General features: G+C 36.3%; 1 protein-coding gene across 1 annotated transcript; it reads right to left on the reverse strand.

Annotated features, from left to right (window-relative positions):
- Nucleotides 1-26,439, reverse strand: cul4a (cullin 4A). Its single transcript, XM_049469254.1, has 20 exons — nucleotides 25,729-26,439; nucleotides 23,063-23,178; nucleotides 19,674-19,778; nucleotides 19,415-19,483; nucleotides 17,775-17,848; nucleotides 17,509-17,671; nucleotides 17,110-17,199; nucleotides 15,519-15,601; nucleotides 15,364-15,431; nucleotides 14,593-14,711; nucleotides 11,802-11,994; nucleotides 11,157-11,261; nucleotides 9,536-9,646; nucleotides 6,841-6,926; nucleotides 5,002-5,109; nucleotides 4,051-4,164; nucleotides 3,699-3,804; nucleotides 3,098-3,270; nucleotides 1,826-1,978; nucleotides 1-1,014 (listed from the first exon to the last, which is right to left on the reverse strand). Exons 1-20 carry the CDS (start codon nucleotides 25,874-25,876, stop codon nucleotides 919-921), a joined length of 2,280 nt encoding a protein of 759 aa, XP_049325211.1. The 5' UTR covers nucleotides 25,877-26,439; the 3' UTR covers nucleotides 1-918.
- Nucleotides 26,440-27,664: the final 1,225 nt, after the last annotated feature.

Raw genomic sequence — 27,664 nt, forward strand, 5'->3', positions numbered from 1 at the left:
TTCTAATTAAATATGATTTAATTATTTCGATATCTTTCTGCACTTACAAAGAATAGAATCTCCTGGTCTACAAAAAATTTGACATGCCAGAGATATTTTGTGGTGAAGTAGAATTAGGGTGGGGTGATGAACACGCAGTTACACACACGCAGACACTCGTAACACAAACACACGAAAAAGTGCTTTGTCAAGCCATAACACAGAATCATACATCTTTCTTTTTATCGTTTTTTTTTTTTATCCTTTTCAGTGTGTGAAGCCTAAAGAGCAGTAGGTAATTTTGTAGATGTGTGTGTGTGTGTGTGTGTGTGTGTGTTAGTGTGTCAAATGCTCCCCACCCCCATTAGCCTGAGAGACAATGGTCTGAAACCACAAAGTCCACAGGATCTGCTGCCATTTGCTTGCGTTGCTGCGTTTGCACCATCAAACTAACATAGTCTTATCTTCTAGAAGCTGTTTTTTTTTTCTATGGACAAATCAGCAGTCAAAACAAACAAAACATATTTAAAATATGAGGGAGGAAAAGACACAAAGGAGGGAGGGATAGAGATTCCACATAAAACTGATAGAACTGATAGACTAAACAAAACAATCATAACTAAAAAAAATCAAACAAAAAGAAAAAAGAAAACAGTGGAAAAAAGTGCTTTTTGTGGAAATCTTCAGCTGAGCGTTCATCTCTTGAGCTCCTCCTAATAGTTCAACCTTACAACCCCAACCCTCCAAAGAACTGTACATCCCCCCAGTGTCAACCCTGTTTATCCTTTAGTGGGAACTGCAGGTTTCAGGGGGGTCCATTGCAGGGTGGGTCTAGAAGCTGTCCTCAGGCCAGTCAGCCCTGTTTGCGTGCAGTGGGGAGGGAAAGCAGGGACCCGGTTTCCAAACAAACGGGTCCATCCAGCATCTCCTGACCGGACCTCAAGCCACATAGTGATACTGGTTGGGGCTCTCCTTGTCCCGCTCCATGTAGTCTCTGTCGATGAGGGACTCGATGCGCTTCTTCAGGTCTCCAGGCTAATAGGAGGAAAAGAAACAAAGATAGAGAGAAAGAAAATACAAGACTGACCATGAGCATTACAAAGATGGTATAAAGCTAAATTCAAAGATGACATCCACCCCGTAACCTCCAAAAAGTGATAAAGTAATCTTAAATGATGCTAGCACTGAACTAAGTGCAATAGAATGTCTTTAAACATGGTTGAAGTTGCCTTTTTGTTCTCTGGTACACTATTTCTGCAGGACAATGCTCGTCCACATACTGCTGCTGTTTTTAGACCTTGCCTTTAAGACATATTTGCAATGCCATGGCTAATTGCTAACTGCCAGACCAATCCTTGGGTAAAAATGTGTGGGAAGCTATTTTACACACTATCAACACTCCACCACTACCGCAAAATCAGCAGGAACTGCATGAGCTGTAAGGACTCCAATAAGAACCTCTACAACTCCATGCCAAGCGTTTCAAAAAGTTGTTTTCTAATATTTCGTCAATCAGTGTGGCAAAATTTCACCTAAAGGGTGAAGACTAGCACATGCCTCCTTCGATACATGTGAAGTCCGCCACCGCTTCTTTACAAACTGCTACTGATGCAGCATTGCCAAGTAGCATCACAATGCACTCGGAGGAAAGCGCAGCGACTCGGTTCCGTTACATCAGCTCACAGACACCTTGTGCTGCTGACATCACCCTTTGGAGTGATGTGGGTAGAGAGCGCCACCCAGTAAGTGCAAGGCCAACTGCGCTCTCTCAGGGCTCCAGCAGCTGATAGCAAGCTACATGAATGGGATTCGAACCAGCAATCTCTGGATTCACTTGGTAGTATACCTTGACAGGGAACTTGAGCTGGTTGTAGAGTTCTGACACCAGCAGGTTGTGGCTGAGGGTTTTCCTCATCTTCATGATCCTCACCACTGCAGCATCTATCTGGTACTGTCTGTCCTGGAACACTCGCTCTGTCGTGCTCACCTGCTCCTCCACCTGAACAAAATGAAGTAACAACAAAAAAAGTGAATGAAAAAAAAAATAAATAAATAATTAAGAGAGACCAACCAATAAGACTCAGAAAAAAGTGTTTCAAACGGATTTGTATAATCTGATTTTTTTTTTTAATAATCAGAAAATACAATATAACATTTGAAAAAAAATCTACTATTGAGAGGGTCATGAGAGGGTGCTTAAAAAAGAAAAATAGAAAGCAAACAGCCTTGAAGCAACGCTATCACTACCAGCATGACCTAAGAGAGAGGGTGCAGTCTGTGTTCTGCTGTCTGATACACATGTGCGTCAATAGAGACTAGATATTTCTCTGAAATATATTTTTGCCACTAGCTAATATGCAAGATTAGGCCTGTTAAGATAAATGTTAAAACTTACCGCATTTCTTGTCATTGAGATATATATATATATAGCAAATACACACCCTTTTAAAAAGATTTTTTTTATATTGGAAGAATAATGAATCAAAGAAATAACTGGTCTTTTGTCAGCTGATTTTGATTTTCTAGATATAGTAAAAGAAAGGTCAAAGACCACTCCTAATTCAGTATGTTAAGTTGTATGAATAATAAAGAAGTTAAATCAACCAGTCTAATACATAAATGTTAAGGGTTTTTGTTAGCCATTTGGTGTTATTACTAAAAATAAACTGTAAGAAATGGTGAGATAAAGACAGGCGCTGTTGACTGAAAACATGAACAGAACAGAAAGCAGGAAATTATAGAATGCTACAAGAGTAGTGAAGAAAAACGAAGCAGTAGCATTTTACAATACATTTTATCATTGTGCTGAACAATAGTTTTTTTTTTTTTTATGAGAATACATTTAATGTAGTCACAGCTTAAAAACATTAACAATGTAGTTAGTCTAGTTTAAATTGACAGAATATTTTAATAATTATTTTTTTAATCTGCCTCTACTGATGCTTTTTGTCTACATGTGAAAAATATTGTGATAATTTCTTAAAAATATTGCGATATGATTATTAATATTATTTTTTTTTTACCATATCAACCAGTCATGCAGGAAAGTAATGGACCTGATGATTGTTGAGTCAAAAAGCATGGGCTTTACAGGGACTGTGGGACAGTGATAACCTACCGTCTCTTTCATCTGAATCTGGTTGATTTTGATGCGGAACAACTTGTGTTTGAAGTCGATGTTGAAGTTGAAGCGATCTCCGTCCTCTACGTCTTTCCCTCTGGGGTTTTTATTAAGAACGCGAGCTTTCCCACAGGCCAGCGACTGCAGTGTACGTTTCAACTCACCCTCCTCTGAAAAAACATGCCACCAAATAATCAGTTCCTATTCAGTCAGATAAGCAAGATATCAAAGAAATACTGTAATAAAAAGTACAACCTCGCTTGGTCTTGAAATTGAACAAGTGTTTTATCATATTGCCAAGAGTATTGCTATCACAAAAATACTCAAATATTGTAATAATATTTTAGGACCATATTAGCCATCCCTAAATATCTCTGAACTGAATTTAAAACTGATGGTAAGCCAGCTTACATATTAGTGCAGTAAGTATTTTTTTAAAGCAGAACAAAGCAGAAAAAGATGAGAACACATCCTAAGTTCCCAAGACATTAAAGAGAAGAACAGAAACACCAAATATCTTCCAAAACATTTGCCAGAAATCTATAGCTGTTGTACTTTTAACTGCAAAATGAAAATAATGGCAAATGAGCATCTTTACCAATTCCTGTAGCTGTCTGGATCTCCTCCAGCGTAAACTCCTCCCCTTCATTAAACATGAGCAAAACAAGGGTCTGGAATAATGACACCTGCAGCTCCTTTTTACCCTACACACACAGGAAAAGAGACAGAACACGAAAGGAGTAATTAAACACACACACTCCCTCACAAAATTCAAAATGCAAGTTATTTAATTTTCTCCATACCTAAAAGCGCAACTCAATCTCTCGTCTTAAATATTACGCAATCTCAAACAGACTTAAGTGTGTGACTTTATACAAGAAAGGGAAACTTTGATATTTTCTGCGGAACCATAACTTTAATTCAATAGATTGAAACCAAAAAAGACTCACCTCCTTAAACTCAGCCTTGAGTACTGCATGGCCCAGTGTGGGCTGCCACTGAAGCTTTCTTCCACTGTGCTTTCCCAGATAAAACATCTTGAACACCTCCTGAAGCTTCACCATCTGAACAAACAAAGGAACAAAAATGGATGTCACACAATGCCTGTGTCCTTTAAACAGAACAAACTAAATTTAAATGTAATTAGTATAAAATAAAACATTTGCACATGTAAAGAAAAACAGACACACACACACACACACACACACACACACACATATTATATATATATATATAGTTCATAAAAACCAAACCGTTATCATGACAGGTCTACTTATGGGGTATTCTTAGTATGCAGTGGCCAGATAAAGTGGTCTATGTTAAGATAAATAGTGAACAAGTGTCAAAGTCATGCCAAAAAAAAATCAGCTTTTCCCCTCCACAAAAAATAAATAAATAAAAAGTTAAATGACTGGGCTATTCTAACACAAGAATATTCTTTGATTTAAATTATTCCACTGTAGCTCCATTCTACTGTATGTTTTGAGTCATTGTCTTGCTGGAAGGTGAATCTCCTTCCCAGTATCAAGCATTTTGCAGACTATTGTCTGGTGCTGCTAGCACTGTTGTTTGCAATACACTATTTATACTCATAATTTCGGGTTTTTCTACACATGCAAATATACTTTGCACCGCTTCTCCATGGTACATGCAAATGTTATGAACGCTATCTCGTTATCTATTAACTAAAAAAGGAAGGAGAGCCTCTCCAGCGCATTTCAAAACACTTCCTGAAGCAGTGTGTCTCCACTGTGTCTAGGTTGCATTCAACTTGGCTTTATCTCAATCATCTGACTTGAACTACACTGCTCAGACAAATTATACATCAGGTGTAGCCAAAAAGCAAACATTAGGCTAAACCTTAATATTCCCTCTCACTCTCACACATCACACACACTAACCTCCGCAGGCAAATGGACCTCCATGGGGGTGTAGGTGGGCCAGTAACCCATGGTAAGGATGTTGACAGTCAGCTCTATGTTGCTGGGTTCACTCTGGTTCTGCATGTACTGAGGAGGACGAGACACACAAACAATGACGTTACTCACAGAAGACATGTTTTATACAGCTTTATACTATGATAATGAGCAGAGCTTTACATTTATGAAAATATTATTGCTGTTTTAAGAGCTGTATGATATTGGAACAAAATTATATTGCAACAGTTTGTTTTAATGCGATATAATTATAGGTCCAGAAATATTTGGACAGGACAATAATCATTACCTGCTGGGTTCTTTAGATGTTCTTTTGGTAAAGTCTGGTCTTTCTATTAATGATTTGCAACTTCTAATTCCTGGAAAGTGTTCATCACTTGGTTGGATGTTGTGAAGAGTTTTGTTTTTCCTCGCCATGAAAAGAATCTTTACATCATCCGCCATTTTTAGTTCTAAAGCTCAACACTGCTCTTTTTCCCCCAGAATTTATCAAACTGTTGATTTGGCCACTCCTAAAATTCCCACTCTCTCTATAAAGGATTTCTTTTTCTTTTTTTAGCCTAATAATGGTCTGTTTCACTTTCACTGAGAGCTCCTTTAACCGCATGTTGTGGGTTCACAGCAACAGCTTTCAAATACAAATGCCATACCTGGAATCAGCTCCAGACATTTTACCTTAACCCCTGAAATGAGGAGGCTTTGTGGTTGTAATTCCTAAAAATCATAGGATTTTTTTGTTCAACCCCTGAACTGAATTAATGATCCAACGTTACCATTAAAACCTGTATTATAAAACATTTTGTCTTGCCTTTCAAAGAAAGCATCATTGTTTACTGTAAATTATTATTCTTAGTCTTTTTTTCTGACAAAATATTCTGTGTACCTCTATTAATAATGCACTTTTTGTATTTAAGAGAATTATGTAGATGCACAGTATCTGTCAAAAGTTTGGACACTGTTTTCTTTCTTTTTATGATTTTTTTTAACACTGTTAATTTTATATTAAAATATGTTTTAGCACATTTCTCTTTGAGGACAGAGCTGCACACTCTTAGTATTTTAATCTTAGTGTCTTCATGAGTCACCTCAAATAGTTTTCTTAGTGTCTTGAAGGAATTTCTGGAGGTGCTGAATAAAAGCTACTGCTTTTCCTTCACACTGTTTTTCCTTCAGTTGATCCGGTTTAGATCAGGGAATTTTTTTTGTTTACTAAGTAATTCCATATGTGTCTCTATATTTTACATTATCTTTAATATTAATCTACAATGTAAAAAAATAGTAATAAATAAATAATGAGAAACATTAAATAAGAAGATGTGTCCAGTATTTTGACTGGTACTGCCTCAGATAGATGAAATGAGAAATTGAGTGATAATTTAATTCATATATAGCACCACAAACATTTCACAAAATATTACATATTCAGCGATATGTGAACTTGTGATGTCGATGCTCAAATTAAATTTTTTGCAGCCCTGGTTTTAACAGGGTGCATTGAGCTGCTGAATTGCTGACGCACCAGTGCAACACCTTTTTTTGTGCAAGTCTCGATTCAGAACAAGACAGCCCTTTTGTCTTGAGAAAGAGAGAGACTGAAAACTGTGAAAGACTGTTCTAGGGCAACTTCAGTTTCACTCACACGTTCTGCTTTATCTTTCATCTAGATCTCAGAAGAAAAAAAAACTGCTAACACTAGCAAACATCCACAGCAATGTTTAAGGGGAAACACAGAGATCTATTTAGATCCAAACATACAAATGCACAAAGGTTTTTAGAGATGTTTGGGGATTGAAGAGTGTGTACCTGTTTAAACTGGATCATGATGTCTTTGGACAGCTCCATGTCTTTAAACATACCCTCGAGCTTGCTGGTGAAGGCAGCACCACACTCTACAAGAGACCACAAGCACACGTCATATACCAGCTTTACAGAGGAGTCTGTGAGTATGCGATTAACTGAGTCATGACTGAGTTTGTGCTCCATTACTCCACTGGCTTACACTAGAGCTTCTTCTGATGGCACAACGTCTCCTTATGGGCTGTAATTTAGGCAGGTAGTATGTATTTAAAGGTGCCAGAGTTGATGATGGGGAGGATGTGAATGCGTAACATTAGTTTACTATGAAGATCTTACTTTTTTTTCATTGCAGATCCTCAAGTGTTTTGCAAATGTATCTCATACTAAGAAATAGGGAACTAAGACATACAGTGGCTTATAAAAGTATTCATACCCCTAGAACTTCTTCACATTTTGTTAAAGTACAAGCACAAACTTAAATGTTTTTTTTTTTTGAGATTTTAAGTGACAGACCAACACAAAGTAGCACATAATGGTCGGATGAGACCAAAGTTAAACTTTTTGGCCTAAATGCAAAGCACTATACTGCTCATCACTTAGCACACACCATCCCCACTGTGAAACATGGTGGTGGCAGCATCATGCTGTTGGAATGCTTTTCTTCAGTAAGGAAACCGAAGCTGGCCACATTTAATCGGAAGATGATTAAAGCTAAATACAGAAGGAAAATAGGCTTGATAGAGAGCAATGCAATGCCTCTAAACATACAGTCAGAGCTACAGTGGAGTGATTTAGATAAAAAAAAATTCATGTGTTAGAATGGCCCAGTGAAAGTCCCGACCTAAATCACATTGAGTTTCTGTGGCAAGACATAAAAATTACTGTTCACAGACGCTCTCCATACAACTTGACTAAGCTTGAAAGCTATTCTCCAATGAAGAATGGGCAAAAATCTCAGTCTCTAGATATGCAAAGCTGGGAAAAACAAATCCTTAAAAGTTTGTAAGCTGGAACTGCAGCGAAAGGTGGCTAAGTATTGATATGGGGGGCTGAATACTTTTGGATGTCAAACTTTTCATTTTTTTATTCATTTAATTAAATATTTTTTTATTTAGATTTTTGATCCACCCCGATCCACTTTGTGTTGGTCTATCACTGATCCAATCATGTCAGATCACACACTTTTTTAAAGGATAGGGATCAGTTGGAAATAATCCTGATCACTGATTTATCAAAAATGTTACGTAACATTGGGTTACACACTGAGGTAGAACTTCTCTTTTATTTCCCATTGAACAGCCTTGGACAGTACAATTAGCCACAGCACTGTTAACACACTCCCTCTCACTTTGTATGTGTGCGAGGATAGTTCCTCCTGGTCAGGGGGATGAACACGGTTCATAGAAACAAATATCAGAATTGTGATATTAAGCTACTTAGCCATTATTTTAACAGATTCACAAGAAATATGCAAATCACATTTTAAACTATACATAGTGTAAAACATAGTTTAAACTTATTTTAAACTGTAATTGGTAAACTAATGTTTAAACTAAATAATTTTGTAAAATGTAAGATAACATTCATTTATTTATTTATTTTTTAAACTGAGTTGCCTCATTGTACTCAGAGAAATGTGACAAGGTATTTCTGTCTAATATTTGATTTTGAAGACATTTTTTTAGTTTGTTTATTTAAGAAAAGATCATTTATATGGCTATTTAGTATGTGTTTTTTTTAAATAGTAAGGTTTATTAAGATTTACTTAAAAGACTTTAAGGAGCAACTTGCATATGTTCATTCTTTTTTTTACTGCATTACCAAAGTATTGGGACCCAAACAAGCAGTGTGAATATTATTACTAACTACATTGCTAATTATTCTATCGATATTAAGTGCAATATGGTGTTCCTTACCTCTAGCAGGTAATGGTTCACTCAGGATAACCAATAATTAAAAAAAATAAATAAATAAAAATAAAATAAATAAAAACAAAATGAATAAAAAATGTTTAAACTTTTTTAAATGTTTCACTTCATTACAACTTTTAAAAGACCAACATATTAGACATCATATCTTTACATAACATTGAATTTTGTTTTAGTTTTTGTTTATTGCAGGGGTTTGTGTGTTGATTACACTAATTAAGACAAGCAGAAGTAGTTTTACACTTTTAACTAAAACTTTTAACTATTTTTCCTAGATCTTCAAATTGACCCGTAACATAACAGGAGGATTAAGCTTGTGGTTGTAAGGTGAAAATGTTCAAAAATGTGAAAAAGTTCAAGGGTTATGAATACTTTTGCAAGATACTGTACTACGAAATACAGGAACTGCTCATTGGCCAGTTCTTGAGTAGGATGTATGATGGCAAAGAGAGACACATCAGACAGTCACTTCTTTTGGTCACTTAACATGTGACGCTGTAAAGCTGTGTGCTATCAGATCACCGCTACACAGCGCGGAACACTGCAAACAGGGTCAGCTCTGGTACCAAACCACAGCTGACTCTCTAACTTCCCGCTTGGGTTATCATGTGACTTCAGGGAGCCTCGTGCTCGACAGTTGGGAAACCGACTGCTGGGGTTTCCACAGTTACAACCCATCAGCTTCAAATCACTGGAGTTTTGTTCATGTGTGATTTTTCTTCATACTTCCCCTTTAAAAGAACCATAGTGAGAAATGTAAAGAAGAGGCTTACCGTGCTTGAGTTTAGACAGCATGGATTTCTCTGCATCCACTGAGGCACTTTTGCCCACCAGCAGGCGCTTCGCTAAATCCTTCTTGTAGAACGCTTCAAAAACATCCTTACCTGGGAAAAAAACACATCAATATTTTGTTGGTAATAGAATACATATATCAGTTTATATAGTTTTATGTTATTTATAATACTTTATTACAGTAATGTTTAATTTTACCCAATAATAAATGTACAATGTACAGTGAAATTATACAAAATAAAACAGCAATTCTACTGCTGCCTTTTGGTAATTCTATTTTATTCTATTTAGTGTTTCACAGCCTTCTATTTTTAATTTCAAATTCATGCTAATAATAACTGACCAAACTTTTTTCCTATTTAGGTTTAGGATTTAATAGGGCTGCACTTCTGCACTTGGGGTTGAAATCTCTAGGCACCTTCCGATTTGATTGGATTACGATCCGAAGGTCTGCAATGTGTTTATAAAATGATTATCGGTGCATCTTGAAGCATCACTTCTTCTATTCAAGATATCTTTATCGTCGTTGCATGACTACTTGGTATTTAAAAGTAAAAGTATCTGTAAAGATCTATAATGAATCCTGCTACTTAATAGGCTCCTTGACATTATTTCTATTTACATGCTTAAAAAAAACACAGTTACTTTAATTAATGAAATGATTATTACAAAAATCTAGGATTAATGTTGTTAGGGTAATTGTTGGGCAAGCTTTGGCCACAATAATAAAACCATGTTGTGACTGATGTGTGTTTGATCTGTGTATGAATAAAGTATTATGCTTTTGTTTATCCCAGGGCAGTTTTAATGCTTTTTCAATAAGAATATTGTAATGTGCTGAGTTACTGATTTTAACAGAGTTTGAATAGAGGGAACAGAGGAAATAAACTAAATAATGTGTAGCTGCATAATCTAACCTACCATAGAAAGAGGAAATGTGTCATCAGCTGTGTGTGCACGTGTGTGTGACCGAGAGAGAGAGAGAGAGTGTGAGTGAGAGCGATAGAGAGAGAGAGTGAGCACAGTAACACTGTTGACAGTTTGGAGGAAAAAAGTAGTGTATGGATTGAGAGGTAGTTTGATGGATTTACATTTCATGTGAACACACTTACACCGAAAAAGCTTGGGACAACATGAGAGAAATGCGAGCTCAAACAATATGTGTACTTTATAATAAGGGTGTAATCATACATTCGTAATAGGAGGTCAAAGTATGTGCACATTACTCAAAATGTGAACATGTTGGCAGGTATGATTTAATAGAATTTTCAACATCCCTAGCCCTATTCCGCACATATGGCTCAGCCACTCATGTTTGTGTACACAGTAATGATGAGGAATTGTTTTAATTTACTTGAGTTTCTTGCTCAACTAAATACTCCATTCCCTATATACAGTAGCACAATACTAATGAGGTCATTATTTTGCACTTGTATAGCTTCCTAGAGCTTGATTGTACGTTATCTTGTGATGTAATATTTCCAAAATGTTGCGTAGTGTGTGCTTGAAGTAAGAAAGTGGACTACAAGTCAATCATAGACATCAATAAAATATGTTATCATTTCAGAAACATGTACACAAACAGCCCTGCATAAACGTTACCATGGATAAAGCGGAAGATGATCATAATCTTATCAAGAATCCTCTCCAGCTCCTCCTCTGTGGCCTCTTTGTTGCCGGCGCGTAGTTTAGAGTCTACATATTTGGCTGCAGGAAACACACACAGAGATCAAGCCATGAGGGAAAGCACATGTTTCACTTGACTGAAAGAATAAAGTGTGGCTGTATTTTTAATAGGTTCAGCACATAAAATAGCAAATACTGTATAATGGGTCACTTAATACATGTATGGTTTCTCCATGTAGACACAAATCAACAAAGTTTCCAAAGGATATGGCAATACTAGTTCCTGTCCCATGACATTTGGCATATCAGCGTTTAGGACAACACTTGAAAAACTACAAAACGCAGTGTATTTAGTAATATCCATGTAAAATCCTGTTATAGTACTTCACCACCTCAGTCCACATACTTCTATCATTTCAAGTGAGAGTTCAGTATCTCTCAGCTGGTCCAGAAATGCTTGTATAGTGTTGCCTTTCTATAGGGATTTTTTTTCTTTTTTATCTTAATGGATGCTCACACTGTTTTTAAAACTGGCAGATACTATTAGGCAATACATTTATTGGTTATGCACTAGAGCAATAATAATAATAATAATAATAATAATAATATATAAATACATACCGATAAGCTCTGCTGGTTTGTTGGGTCTTTTGTTAATGAAGCTCTCGAAGGCCTCCTTCATGGCATTGATGAAACTTTCGTTCCTCTGGAAGCAGCGTTGCGCCACATTGTCCATCTTGTCCTTGAAATCCAAAAGCTCCTGAACCATGTCCTTATCTTTCTCTGGAGAGCCGACAATCTCGCCCCCAAAACTCTGCAGGAGAAACAGAACACTGTTTGGACAAGAAATTAACTGGCAAAATTCAGAATGAGCTGGACGCTCTAACCATAACCATAAAGCATGTTCATTCTCAACAACCCAAGCTGCTTAATTATTCTCTTATAGTTCTCCACAGGACTATAGTTCTACTGTGCTTTTACCTCTGTTTGTTATCTATGCTGTGTTCTTATACTCACTGTATGTCTCTGATTGATTGCCTCTTAAGAGGGATATCCAGTTATTGGTTTTAAAGCTCTTTACTCAAATTCAAGATGGGAAACTTAACTGTAAACCTGGGAAGAGAAGCACGATTTTGATTTTATAAAATATTTAAATGTCTTGATATTTCACCTGAAGCTTGAAGCGTTACCTGAGCTAAATAAGGACACTATGATAAATAAAAAAAGTGAAATAAATATTATGAATTGTTGAACATGCAGCAATTGTCTGTGTCAATTCTCTTGAAAATTAAACAGTATGAAGGTTGTGATGTCAAACATTGCTTTTCTTATATGGGGGTTATCTCACAATAAAAAGGTGGACAGGCAATTCTTAGATATGATGAAAATGGCTTAATATTTTTTATGAAAATAGGTAAATAAATGATTAAATTAAAATAATCTATAACCTTAAAACATTAAATATAAAAATATTAACCTCTTAAAATATTTATTTAATTTAGAAAAACCTGCAAACATGACAAAATCGACATCACACATACAAAACATTTTTATAAAATGTACAAAAAGTTGTTCCACTATACTTGTAGAGTTTATTCAGTGAACCTTGCAAAAACGTATTGTTAGAGTTTTATGGCTCTTCATTTGTTTGTGTATAAAGAGTACCTCTAAATAAAATGTAAACAACTAGGCTGCGGACACAAAAGGTATGTTATTAATTATGAAATGAATTTGGAATATGGACACAAAGTCCTGTCCTTGCATCTACTACGATTTGAAAATAAATAAGCCTTGACTCTACTTCCTGTCACCAATGATCTCAGCATAAAGAACACTGGCTTGTTACTGGGAAATAAAAGTCACAAGAGACAAGTAACATTTATGATTTCAGCAGCAGAGAGCTTGTTGTAACCAGCAAAAACAGTCTTCATGTGGCATTTTCCCACCAAGAATAGTCACACAAACGTGATGCCACTCTACGTATGTTCTCTACACGTGACCTGGACCATAATTATCGCTAATGGCCACACTGCACAGGCAAGCGCTTTCAATTTCTCGTTTAAAACACATGATTCGCTTGGCACTACTCTTGTGGAACAACGAAAATACAAAATATGTATTAATGCAGTTTCTGCTTGCCTCACTACTACTCAAAAAAAAAACAAAAAAAAAAAACCATATATGGATATTTCGATATTTATGCGAATCTTGACAACTTAAGATCTAAATTAGTATGAGGACCTAAATACTTTTGAGACTGTGGCTTGGCTGCACTCATTTTTCAAAGGACTAGGAGCAGTTTGGTGTGTGTGAAAGATTGTTCACTGTGATCCACTACCTCACTCTACTTCAAACCTTTTTATGCCACATGAGCACAGTCTGTAGCATAAGGAGCTCCCTCTATCGATGGACACGGGTAATGCAGTTTAAGTTTGCTGTTTTTGACTGTGACTTTAAAAAACATTAAACTGACATTATTTAATAGAGACTAGTTTGTTTAATATTTAATAAGCCTGGTTCAAACATATACAATGGTGTGAAAAAGTTTGGAAACCCCTGATCATTTTCATGATTTTTCTTTATAAATTATTGGTTGTTTGGATCAGAAATTTCAGTTAAATATATCATATAGCAGATGAACACAGTGATACTTGAGAAATGAAATTAAGTTTATAGAATTTATAGAAAGTGTGCGATAATTCTTTGGGTAGGTGCTTAAATTTGGGCACCCAACCGAAAAAATACATCAATATTTAGTAGATCCTCCTTTTGCAGAAATAACAGCCTCTAAATTCTTCCTATAGCTTCCAATGAGAGTCTGGCTTCTGGCTAAAGGTATTTTGGACCATTCTTCTTTTTAAAACATCTCCAGTTCAGTCAGGTTTGATGGTTTTTGAGCATGAACAGCCCGCTTTATATCACACCACAGATTTACAATAACATACAGGTCTGGGCACTGAGATGATCTGAGATGATCATTCAAGAATGTTGTACTTGTTCCTCTGCATGAATGATTCAGTAGAGTTTGAGCAGTGTTTAGTGTTTATTGTCGTTGTTAAAGTATCCAGCCCTGGAGCAACTTCAACTTTCTCACTGATTCTTAAAAATTGTTCTCAAGAATCTGCTGATATTGACTGGATATTTTCATACCACTGTATTCATACATTACCTACAAATGATTTGCTGCTGTTGTTGTATAGAGCTTTACAAAACCACTCCAAATAAAAAGTTCCTCTTAAAATGTTGGATTTCTTGCATTTGGTGTATATTTTTCCTGACATTCAAATGTTGTATATATTTAAAACTCTAAAATTATGGTTTAAAATTTTTGGCAGGTTGCGCATCTGGTGTGCAACAGCTTTAACAGCCTACGTGTCACTGTGTAGGAGGGTGTGTCTGTGATTGTGTGTACCTTAATGTAATCTCTCCAGAACTGCAGCAAAACAGGCAGACCTCCCTTCACTTTACTGAACAGCTGGTACAGTAGAGTCAGCTCAGTCACACGATTCTCATCCAGCAGAGTGCTGAGCCCTGAGGGTAAGAAAAGAGTGAGTCTTCTTTATACAATCACAAACACACACGCACACTAACATACACACAATTCTCTTCTTTCTCTCTTTTTTATAAACACTAGTGCTGGGTGATTGCAGCCCAAAATATTTTTTAGACTTTCACAAAAAAAAATCAGGTATTCAATTCTAACTGATCATTTTCCCCCTACTAAAAATCAAACTAAAGATAACAAAGAAATGGTTCAGAACTAAAAAAACAAACAAATTGGCGTTTGGTGTTCAGACACTTTGGGTTGAGTCGACTCAGTGAGTGAATGAATGATTTAAAACATTGTTTACAAGCCAATGCGTTTATATCACGCGCTGACGGAAATAACGCACTAACCGACTCAGAAGAAACTTCAAAGGAGAGATTATTAACCTGGTGTTTGTGTCAAAAGTGCTGGATAAGTGCTGGGACTTTTCAGTCCTCAGTGAGCTGAATGTTTAGAAAATATGCGTGTATTGGTCTGTGGGAGGCGCCGGTAACCAAGGTAAAACAAATTTACACTTCAGAAATGAGTAGCATTTTCAGCAATTTTAGATTAAAAAGATAAAATGTAAAATCATGATTACTTCATTTTGAAACTGCATTGTGTAGACATACACACAATATAATATTTCAAACATACCTTTCTGCAATATGGCCGTCATATGTTCACCCAAAAGCTGCTTTTCTACAGTAGAAATGAGTGGTTTTCTACAACACACAAAAACAAAGATTTAACTTTGATTTAACAGAACTATTAGAAGAAATTTTAATTTGAGATACAGAGAGAGAACATACTGAGTGCTCTGATCTAGATAACTAATGACACGGTCGTTCTCCTCCTCTAGTCTTCGTGCTACATGATGCAGATATTCAGGAACCTGAGTGAAACACAAGCACACATTTAATATAAGAATAAGAATATACAACCTACAATAATGTGAAAGTGTTTGCCCTCTTCATGATTTCAAATTTTTTTCATGTTTGTTATGTTAATGTTTCAGATCAAACAGATTTAAATATTGGTTAAAGAAAACACAGGTAAACACAAAATGCAGTTTTTAAATGGTTTAAAAGGTTTTTATTATTATGGGAGAAAAAAAAATCAAACTTACATGCCCCTGTGTGAAAAAAACTGGTTGGGTCACCCTTAGCAGCAACAATTGCAATCAAGCTTTTGCAGTAACTTGCAACTCTCTCAGCACTGTGGAGGCTCCACATTAGCTCCACTCCACTTTACAGAATTGGATTCAGGTCAGGACTTTGACTAGAACACTCAAATATTCACTTTTTCTTCAGCCATTAAGAGGTGGACTTGCTGGTGTGTTTTGGATCATTGTCCTGCTGCAGAACCCAAGTTCGTTTCAGCTTGAGGTCACAAACAGGTGGCCGAACAGCCTCCTTTAGAACTTTTTGTTAAACAGCTGAATTCATGGCTCAAGTTACTACAGCAAGTCTTCCAGGTCCTGAAGCAGTAAAAAAGCCTCAGACCATAACACTTCATCACCATGTTTTACTGTAGGTATGAAGTTCTTTTCCAGAAATGCTGCGTTTCTTTCATGCCAGATGTAATGGGACACACACCTTCCAAAACTTCTGTCTCGAGTTTTGTCTCATCAGTCCACAGAAGTATTTCCTAAACATTTTAGGATCATCAAAAAGTCTTCTGGACATTTTTCCCCAGTTTTTTTCTCATGGTGGACTCATGAAGACTGACCTTAACCAAGGAAAGTGAAGACTGCAGTTCTTTGGATGTTGTTGTGGGGTCTTTGTCACTTTCTGGATGAATCGTCGCTGCACTCTTGGGGTAATTTCGGTCAGCCAGGCACTCCTGGGAAGGCTCACCATTGTTCCACATTTTCGTCATTTATGGATAATGGCTCTCACTGTGGTTCCCAAATCTAAAGAAATGGCTTCATAACCTTTTGCAGACTGACTGATCTCAATTACTTTCTTTCTCAATTGTTCTTGAATTTCTTTGGATATTGGTAGGATGTCTAGCGTTCAATGATCTTTTGGCCTACTTTACTTTGTCAGGCAGGTCCTATTCAAGTGATTTCTTAATTGAGAACAGGTGTGGCAGTAATTAGTCCTGGGTGTAGATAAATAAATTGAACTCAGGTGTGATGAACCACAGTTAGGATATGTTTTAACTAACGGGGCCAAACACTTTCACACAGGGCCATGTAGGTTTGGATGTTTTTTTCCCCTTAATTTTAACCCCTTATTGTGTTTAATTGTGTTGTCTTTGACTTATATTTAAATTAGTTTAATGATCTGAAATATTAAAGAGTGATAAACACGCAAAAAAAATAAAAAATAAAAAAATCATGAAGGGGCAAACACTAACACCACTGTATATTTTATGTGGGAAAAAATGCAGACTTACATCTCTCTCTAGCATCAGTCTTTGACCTTCTGCAGCATACAAGCGATCCGTATCCACTAGAAACTTCTGCTCAAAAGACTCCTTATACACCTAAATATAAGATACGATAAAATTAAATTGAAAATAAACTGTGTCCTAAATTGTTAAATTAAGACATTTTCATTTCTTACTTAATTTATGACCCAACACATCAATCTGTACACTCAATCTGAAATTTCCTATTGTTTTCCTACAAATCAATAATTAATTAATTTAGTATTTTCACTTTAGAAATTACATCACATTTATCTGCAGACAAGACATATCTCAAAAACCTTGATTTTAAACTTTTGAAAGCCAAGAGATTTCTTGATGTGCAACTGTACAACATGATCTCACAATCAGGAAACCACCAATCACCTGCAGGTCTGAAAGCATGCCCAGTAAGCTGCGCAGGAGACTTCGATCCACAGTCTCCCCGTTCCTCTCACGCTCAATTTGCTCCAAGATTCCCTGAACTGTGCGACTCTGGACCATGTTGTCACTCACAATGTGTGTCCTGAACAGCTCCAGCCCTGTGTCCCTAGAGAATTACAAGAAAAGCTTTCTTAGTAACAGTTCAAGAATGAAGAGTCACTAGGTCAAACCATTTATTAAAAAAGAGGGTTTTAGGTTGATTGACCCACCATATAGAGGGAAGCAAGGAGTTCTGAAGAACATATGTGCGATCCAAAAACAGAAAAATACTTCTGATCATGATCTGAAGAAAAGACACACATACAAAATAAATTGATTACAACATTATAAGTAAAAGCTACAGGTAAACAATAATATAACCTTTTTTATTATATTAGTAAATCAGTACTTGCAAATGACTTAAATAATGAATCAAGAATTAAATGTCAAATAATGAATTTTTTACCTCTGAGGTATTCTGATGATCCTAAAAAGAAAACTTTATACCAGGCTGAACATATTTTTACTGGTAGTGCTCTGTAATTTAGGCTAGAAACCTCATGGCTCCCATAGTGTTTGTTATTGAGTGAAATTACAGTCAGCAGTTCTTTGTGCACACGAACAGACCAGGATGCACCTAGATCGATCCAGGAAGCTGATTTTTTTTATATTACATGAGCCATGTTTCAGTTTAATTACTATTTTATTTAATTATAGGAAAATATTGATTTACTTTTAAATAGTGAGCTTATGTGATTTTAGGACACACATTGCTAGACTAGCTTGAGCGGTGGTGAGCTATAGTAATACACAAAAAAAACAAACAAAAAAAAACAAACAAACAATATAATAAAGTTGATCTGGACCAATTTATGGATTCAACATTCAAACCCACTCAATCTTTTTTTTCATTTTACAATAGGCAGGCCTGTCACAATAATTATGTTATCAACTTATCATACAACACATGGACATTTGGGGGTACAACTAATGATTATTTTAGTAGGCAACTAATCTGCCAATTATTTGTTTGTTTAGTTGATTAGTTGCGACATATGTCATGCCTTCCATTTGTACTTCTACTGGTAAAACATTTAGGTCCCAATACCAATTTTGCAGTACATTTTGATAGTTTGACGTACCTATATTAAACTAAAATTGACAAATTTTATTATAGGAAACATTCACACAGCCTGGATGTTATTTTCTGGAGATTCTAGGATACTTGTATGTATTTTTTTCTAACTTTTTTTTACAAGGAGATACCCCCCTTTTTAATAAACAGTAACAATAACAGTAACAATATATATATATATATATATATATATATATATATATATATATATATATATATATATATATATATATATATATATTATAGTTACTAAAATCAAAATTTTATAAATACTATAATATAATCTCAATTAAAGACATGCAAGTATCCTAGGACCTCCTACAAAATAACATCCATCCTGTGTGAATGTTTCCTATAATATACTTTGCTATGTTTAGGTTTATTAGGTACATTAAACTCTCAAAACCTACTGCACAATTGGTAAATCATGCGATGCATCGAGAGCTTTACCAGTAGGAAGAACAAATAAAGGCCATAACAAGAAAATAAGGTGTGACTAACTGAAAAAATAATCGTCAGATTATTTACAGTCAACTACTAAAACAGTCATTAGTTGCAGACCTAAAGGCCATGCCTTAAATATTTAATGGCTGCAATATTACCTATTGTTTATACTTAGCAAGGACATAAAGGAGCCTATATGTCTATCTTCTGGTTTTATTTATTTATTTATTTAGGTTATTTTAATATCTCTATTCCTATGTCTGAGAATTGAGAGTAATATTGTTAACTTACTGTTTGTCTGCAGTGATCCTGCCAGCATCTGTTCATCCTCTTCAGGAATGATAAACTGTCCAGAGAATCTGTGAGAGCTGGTTAAGGTATTTAACTTCTGCAGTCTGCAGTGGTGTACCATGCTGTAAAAAAGCACAATGCTGCCCCCTAGCAAGAGTGCAAACTTGGATGTAAAAAAAGGTGCATGAAAAGATCAACACAGTATACATAATTCTGTGCTGGCAGCACACATAAGCACAATTAGTCACAGTGAAGGATATTCTCTAAACTGGTGGATTTGAGCCTGGACGTGATCTTCACACACTTGCCGAAGTTGCTTGTATAACATGGGGGAGACTTTGTAAGAGCAAAGATTTTCCACCGCCTGTGAGAAGAAGGAGAGAGATGGAGAAAAAAAAAACAACACATATGTCAAGGTCAATCAAGGTCAATAATAGAAGGTATATATCAAGTTTGTGGACACCAACGGGAATATCAGGCACACAAACAAAGGGTACAAACAGGTTTTGTTCACATCGTTTATGGATTTCCACAGTGTAAAGCTGGCCAAGTCAGCCCCTTAAAGCTCTAGAACATGTAAAGACGGTCTTCAATTGAACACACTGATAATTAAACCAGTTAAACCAGCATTATGTAGCATTGTATCTTAAAATAAACAGCATTAAAACCATGGAGATGTTCCACTGACTTGCAGTTGACTATTGTTGTTACTTCAGGTCTAGCACCATGCTAACTGCACTTTGTAACTTTGGTAAATTGGCCAGAACAAAGCTTGTGAGAACTATTTAACTTTTTAATTATTTGCCTAAAAATAAAAATACTGGCTTTGGTCACCGAAATTGCTCTCAAGCATTTTTGAAAATTCTACTTTTATAAAACACTGATGCCACAAAGCATCAAGGTTTGAAGAAGAAGCATGTGTTTTGAGAAACTATGGACACCAACATTTCTGGTTAATTCAAACCTGTTCTTGCCAAACATGATGTTCAATAATCTGGCATGGCGTGCAGGAATGTTCTGCTTGTTTACTATTTGACTGGCCTACTTGGCACAAACCAACAACAAATGAAGTTGCGTAACTGGACGCTTACAGCAAGTGACGCTGTAATCAATCCAAGCTGAGGAAGCACCATGGGAAATGTAGGTGGTCACACACCAACACTGAAGACTGTAATGCACACACAGCTAGACGGATGAAAGCACAAACATGCACAGTTTGGCATTCTAGGCTTAATTAATTGGGCAAGCTGCACAAGACGGTGTAGTCTAACTTCCAGCACAGCAACAAGTGCACTACAACTTCCACCAGCTTCTCAGACTGAACCATTCAATTAATTTCTACACCAGTCAATCAGAATCTAAAACTATGGGTGCTAAAGAGTTTATTCTGCTTTTGCTGGAGTTACTGTCTCTGCTGTCCAGGTAAGGATTTCTACTACGCTTTGGAGCATTGCTGTAGGGATTTGATTGCATTTAGTGACTAGAGCATGAGGTAGGGATGTTGGATAATTATCACACTAATTTATCCCAAAACTACTGAATGGAGCACAATCATTCCTCAGAACACAGATCCAATTCTCCACAGATCAATGCAACAGGCTTTATACCCCTCTACTCCACACCTGGCATTAGCAATGGTACCAATAGGTTCATGTTTATCTGCTCTAGAAAGCCCTAATTTATTGGCTATACTTCGTTACAGGAGTTTAACAATATTTTGCATCTGTAATGGGTGAAGATTTAATAAAAAAGCTGAATGCATTCATTAAAAGGGTGACCACTAGGGATGGGCAATAAGATCATTTAGAAATATCATGACAATGACAAAATATTTATATATAAAAAAATATATATATAAAAAACATATATAAAAAAAAATCAATAGTATCATAAAACTGTATTTTTCTCCATTTAGAAAACAGCAACTGAAGAGTCTGAATTTGTATAAAATAAATGTAACAAAATTAAGAAATATATACCATAAAAATAATGTACTGTAACAAAAATCTACCATGAACCCAAAGTACAAAATATTTATTGTTTACTTATACAATGCAAGCTAGGGGGTTGCCATATCGCACTGTACACAATAATATCGCCAACATTTTTGAATATCGTGAACAATATTATAGCCTGAAATATCAGGACATATCAACCACCCCTAATTAGCACATCACGTTTTGCTGTTTTTAGAAAATAATCATTTACACTGTTCTCATTTCCCATTATATATCTATTGAAGACTGATTATCTGTCCAATATCATTCATTTTAATTTAATACTGGATATATGGAGATATTTGGAGTGCATTATTAGTATCGTGACGTTCTGCATCACTGACTTGATCTGATAAAATTCTTGTATGTTTTAATATCTCAGTTAGGGGTGTGCCATATTATATCATATGCAAGAATAAAAAAATATATTCATTTTGCTTCGGTAGTGTATTCTTAAAACATTTTTTAAAATTCAGTGTATTGTCATATCAGCAAAAGTATCAATATCGCAAAAAATACCATGAAATATTGTGAGATTATTTTAGGGCCATATCGCCCACCCCTAGTGCAAGCATAGGTTAATATTCAAAACATACCCTTTAAGCTTTACAGTAAAAAAATTAATACATCGTTTTTAATCACAGAGCGCAATATTTTATTGTTTTAAAAATTATTCATACAATAACGGCACACTGCTTTTTTGCTGAATGCAACCAAATCCTCAAAGCAGATCTCCACAGGAATCTAGCAGAGACAGTGACTCCCAAAAAAACGCAGCATAAAATAAACTCTTGATTACAGATGAAACAATGGATTAGTAGGTTTCAAAATACTTGTGTCAATATTATTGGTGTATTCTTTGTATTCTTTACATAATGCAGAAACAAATTTCACATGCGAATTGCATATAGAAACTTTAGATGTACACGTTGCCAAGCCTGTTACTAAGGCTGCCACATTTGCTAAGTTTAGTACAGAAGCCACTAACTGGATACAGACCTTTACATGAACTATTTTAATTTTGACAGTGTTTATTTTAACCTGCGGTGCAGGAAACTCATAGAACACGCGCATGCATTGTACACATTTTAAAGCTGATTCTCAAGATTAATCAGATCTGTGCAGATTGCAGTGTGGAGGGCACACATGGGAGGTAAGAAGCAAGAAACTGCACTTTTATATGTTTTGAGACTAAAGCACTAATTAAAAGCAGAAGCAGCAGCAACGTGAAATGCCACTAAACAAAACACTGATCTTTAGAGCAGACACACCCACTCAAACTAGAATTAAAGGCTCGCCAACCAGCTCCTTCATGGTCAGACCTGACACCATTTGAACTCTTTATTTATGATTTTTTTTTTTTTTTTTGAAGTTTTCACTTTAAGTAAAAAAAAAAAAAAACCTGAATATCTGTACCGAAATCATACCGAAATTTGGGGTTCTCCTGTGGTGTGACCCAAACCGTGAATTTGGTGCATCATTACACCCATAGTCCATATGATTTGTGTGTATCCCTGTATGTTCACATTCTGCAGCCCTGATACTTCATGCACAGCACACACTAAATTCTTCACTGACCTGTCAAGGACGTGGTACAGCCTTTGCATTTCTTAAGAGTCATGGTTGACTGAAAACAGCGATAACAGCCTACCTGATAAAGCTCCTCTAAGTTGTATTTGATGGAGGTGCTGTTCTGGATAGCACCGACAGCATCTCGCAGCTTCAGCCATGTGTCCTCTGTGTAGGTTTCTGTCAGCTTGGGTCTATCTGTAAAATACAAGGCAAGCACTTTCAATATGGAGAAAGCAGTTCTGGTGCTTTTTTTCTTCTGTAAATGTAACTAAGTTAGTTATAAACTTCTATAATTAAATAAAACACATTAATCAATACAACAATAAAACTTTTATTTTCAGATATAATTACAGAAACCTTAAGAAGATTGAGGAAATATTTTGCCCACTGACATCAATATGGCATATCTATAAGTTATTGTTATAAAAAAAAAAATATTTATACATTCTTCAGAAGTAAACCTGTCACAATAATAATGTGTTTAGCAAGCCATTTAAAATAATTGCGGCATTATGTCCACTTTGTTAATAAAAACTATGGTTTTATTTTTTCATTTTATTTATTTATTTATATTTAATTATTAGTGTCTTAAGATTATTAAGCTCACTTCTATTTGAGAATAATTTTTAAATGCATTATTATGCTATTATATCATCAATATATCAATTGATTGACATTATCTTGCAATGACAACAATATTCAGATTTTTTGCAATTATTACTGGACAGTAAATACTGGTTATTGTGACCGGCCTAGTTAGGGCTTCTTCAGTAATGGAAATGCTATATGGAACTCCTCTACATGTTTAAATGGTTCTTCTTTATGACTAGTTAATTCATTTACAATTTTTGAAAGAATTCCCGAACAGGGATTAATATAGTAACAAAAAGTGTTTCACTATTGTTACATGCAACTTAACTTTTTTTTAGCTACCTGACAAAAAAGGTTTAAGGGGCTACAGTCAGGGCTCAAGACTAACACCGTGCCACCATCCAGGAAATATGCTGATAAAAATAGCAAACAAGAAGAGAAGACAATTTCATGGATGGCAAATTAGCGTGCCAGTGTGCCAGTGTTTATAAGCAGTTTACAAAGAGACTGCCGGTTATCAGCTTGCTGTTAACACAGTAGGTAGTGGTGTTGGTGGAGAATACACCTAACGGAAATAAATGTGGTAGATGGACTGACAGGTCTGTCAACTGTGGAGCTTTAAAAGTGGCAACAGTGAGAAGAAAAAACTGCCCCAATCGCTCGCTAACAGTGGACCTGAGCTTTTTAAACGAGCAGAGAAAAAGTGACCTGGCATAGATTAAACACTTGAAGAAAAACAACTGATATTATGTTAGTAGAAGAACGTGCCATAAATACAAGATTAATGTTAATATGTAAATATTTTGCAACAGCTGACAGAAAGCTTTGGGACGGCTCTGAGACAGTTGTGAAATAATTAGTCTGGAGTCCTGTACAGTGTTAAAATAAACAGTATAATAAACTATTCAAAAACTTGGCTAAGCACTGCCACTATGCTCAAAAGATCACTGGTTCAAACCCTGTTCATGTAGCTTGCCATCGGCTACCGGAGCCCCGAAAAAGCACAATTGGTCTTGCTCTCTCTGGGTGGGTAGATGGCGTCTTCTACTCACATCACTCCAAAGGTTGATGTTATTCAACACAAGGCGTCTAATGTTATGTATAATGTAATATATCTAATGTATCGGAACAGAGTCACTGCACTTTCCTCCAAGCGCTGCCTACTCAGCAACAATTCGAGAAGAATCAGTGGCTGACTTCATGTGTCAAGGGAGGCATGTACTAGCCTTCACCCTTCCCTTGTTGGGGCATCACTAGTAATGGGGGAGTCGGGTAAGTGTGCAGTGTAAATTGGGGAGAAAATTGGGGAAAAAAATGTAAAATGTGTAGCCATGTTTTGCTTTACTCTAGTGTGTTAGCACTGATTTTTGTTTGGATGTTTTTTTTTATAAAAGAAAGTAAAATTTCCTTAATAAATAAAGTATAAATAAAATGACACAAAAACAAAGTCAATATACCTATGTTAAGTGAACACAATGGGTAACACTGAGGGCAGCAAAAATGTATAGCTTTTGAGTGCATGTCCATAATAGGATCTTTACAGGAGAAGGAACTTCCTTCTTAACTTATCCTAAAGCCTTTCTTACCAAGTCAATGTGAAGAGGATTTTATTTTTAATATTGGAGTTAGAGATTAATTATTGTTAATCTGTCATCGAATGTTTAAACAATATGAAGGAGGACAGCTGTTGTTTTTAAATGATGTAGTTAGTTAGTTGTTGGCTAGATTAGGTTTTTTTTAATGTAGGTTATGTATAACAAATAAATAATGTGTCTTGCGTTCCTGTGACAGTCCTAGCAGTGGGTTGTTTTGGTCCAACAGACCGTCACTGAGTCCCTCTCTGAGTTCAAAACAAACAAAACCCATGCTAACAGGTTAGCTAGCTAGCTAAAATTCTAGCTAGCCATGTTAGCTAGGCTATAAATGCTTGTCTTTACTGTTAACCTAAGGTAAGCTAGCTACTGCTAACCCTACCTCCACTGCCCTCAGGTCGCTAGCCTAGGTTAACATTTCACAGGCCGTGACATTTAGGCTGGCTGGGCTTACATAAGCGCTTCCACCGCGGGCTGGTGTGAAACAGGCGTTTTTGGCACGGTTCTAAATTTAGCTTAGCATAGCATAGCTAAATTTAGCTAGCCTGGCGAGCTAACTCACCTTTAAAGTTTTTAATCACCAGCTTTTTCGACGCTCCTGACTTGGACGCCATCGCGGCGGCGGCAGCGGGGCTCTTGGTGACTCCGTTGCTGTGCTCGGCCAGCCCGGAGAAACTCGCCCTCTTGTTCTGTCGGGTGTCTTCTGCCATTATTACCTCCAGGTTGACGAAGAAGCTAAGCTAGCGGGGGATGTTAGCGTTAGCTAGGCTAGGTTGAACGGCTAATAAGCGAGCTAACTAAAATACTCTCCGGCTTTAGCTAAGTTAGTTAGTTAACGTTAATGAAAGCAAAGCTAAAATAAATGTGTATAAACCAACGCCACCTCCAAACTATTTAATAAGCTAGCGGTTAAAATAACTGTCAAAGTTCAGAGGAAACTAGCGTTAGCGTTAGCTAGCCTTGCTTTCTAACGTTAAACTGAACTGCAGCTCCTCCGCTCTGCTCACAACTTAGCCCGCTAACTAACAGCTAGCAGTGTAACCCGTACAAAAACACAACAGCGGCCACACTGCGGTAATCTCCAGCCCGCCGCCCGTCCGCCTCATTCCTAACGCTCCCAACCGTCATGTAGGGACCCGGCCCGACATCTGCCTACGAGACAACTCTCTCCCGAGTAAAAAGGGCAAAATGTTCATAGCTGACAGCTAATTTTGGCCAAGCGCCCCAACAAAATGGCCCGTGTGCCGCTGCACGGCTTATCCAGTGAACTTCCAGAGAGACCAGGGTTGCCAGGTCAAAGAAAAATATCCAGTCCAAACTTAGTCTAAAACCCGCCCTTCAGCTTAAAACTAGCCCAAAATATGTCTGTCACACGTTTGAAGCAAGTAGCAAAACAACTGAGTGTACTTAGTTTTTTGTTTATAAGGGATTTATTATAAGTATTACTGTCTATCTTGAAAAATGCAATGGGTTACCTCCCATAGTTATATTCTCCTGGTTCTTATTTTGTAATCTAAAGAAGATTGTTTTTACACGTTTGCCCGCCGTGTTGACGAAACATCCAAGGCAGCCCCCACTTTTTGTTTTTGGCGGCCACGGTCATTTTAAAAGTAGCCCAAAAAACGCACTCAACACCCCCGAATTTTCACCGCGACTGGATTTTTAAACAAGCCCAATTTGGCGGTAAAAACGCGAACCTGGCAACTCTGAGAGAGAAAAACACCCACTTCAGAGTCTCTTCCGCGGTAGTTAGACAGCAGGGGGATATTTTTGAATGAAAAATATATTTTCCATTGGGGCTTTAAACATCACGGACTCAATCCCATTATTTGCATCAAATGTACAAATAATAATAATAATAATAATAATAATAATAATAATAATAATAATAATAATAATAATAATAATAATAAATAAAAAAAAACCGATTTCTTCATTACCTTAACTTTTTTTGCTGGGAGCATGTTCTATTATGAAGCTTTTTTTGTATTTTTACGTTTAAATATATAGTACTGTAGCACGGGTTGACAGGGTAGCAAAACTCGACAGAACACCGGAATCAGCTTCAACGAGTAGTCAGCTCATATTAGCAGTAACGCTAGCGCCTTTATTAATCTAAAACACGCTTTCTGTAAAACATAGAAAACACAATTAAATATTATTTCCCATTTTAGCGAAAGACTTCATTACACCTTTTAAAAATATATATTATATTTAAAAATATATTATTTACAATTTTATATTATTGTTTTTAGCCGTATAGCTCTATTCAGTACTATTCATTAAGGACTCCCTCGCGGGCTCACTCTAGCGGTTCTCAGTCATTTTCTGATATAACGGGGAAGACCGTGAGTGGGCAGTCTCTGTATAAACCAGCTTTGGCCTAGCCCAGTGAGAGCATGCGGATAAAAGTCCCTCCCTCTCTCTGTGTGTGTTGTTGTTGTTGACTTAAGTGAGCTCAGCTATCATGTGATTTTAAACTGTTGAACTGTTAAGAT

This window comes from Astyanax mexicanus, chromosome 21, assembly GCF_023375975.1.
Source record: "Astyanax mexicanus isolate ESR-SI-001 chromosome 21, AstMex3_surface, whole genome shotgun sequence".
Taxonomy (NCBI): Eukaryota; Metazoa; Chordata; class Actinopteri; order Characiformes; family Acestrorhamphidae; genus Astyanax; species Astyanax mexicanus.

Bases quoted from the DNA above. Each gene is read 5' to 3' on its own strand.
- cul4a (XM_049469254.1), bottom strand. From the start codon at position 25,876: ATGGCAGAAGACACCCGACAGAACAAGAGGGCGAGTTTCTCCGGGCTG. The intron at 23,179-25,728 runs GTGAGTTAGCTC...TGTATTTTACAG, and splicing joins GGTGATTAAAAACTTTAAAG to ATAGACCCAAGCTGACAGAA. The intron at 17,200-17,508 runs GTGATTGGTGGT...TCTTATATTTAG, and splicing joins GCATGCTTTCAGACCTGCAG to GTGTATAAGGAGTCTTTTGA.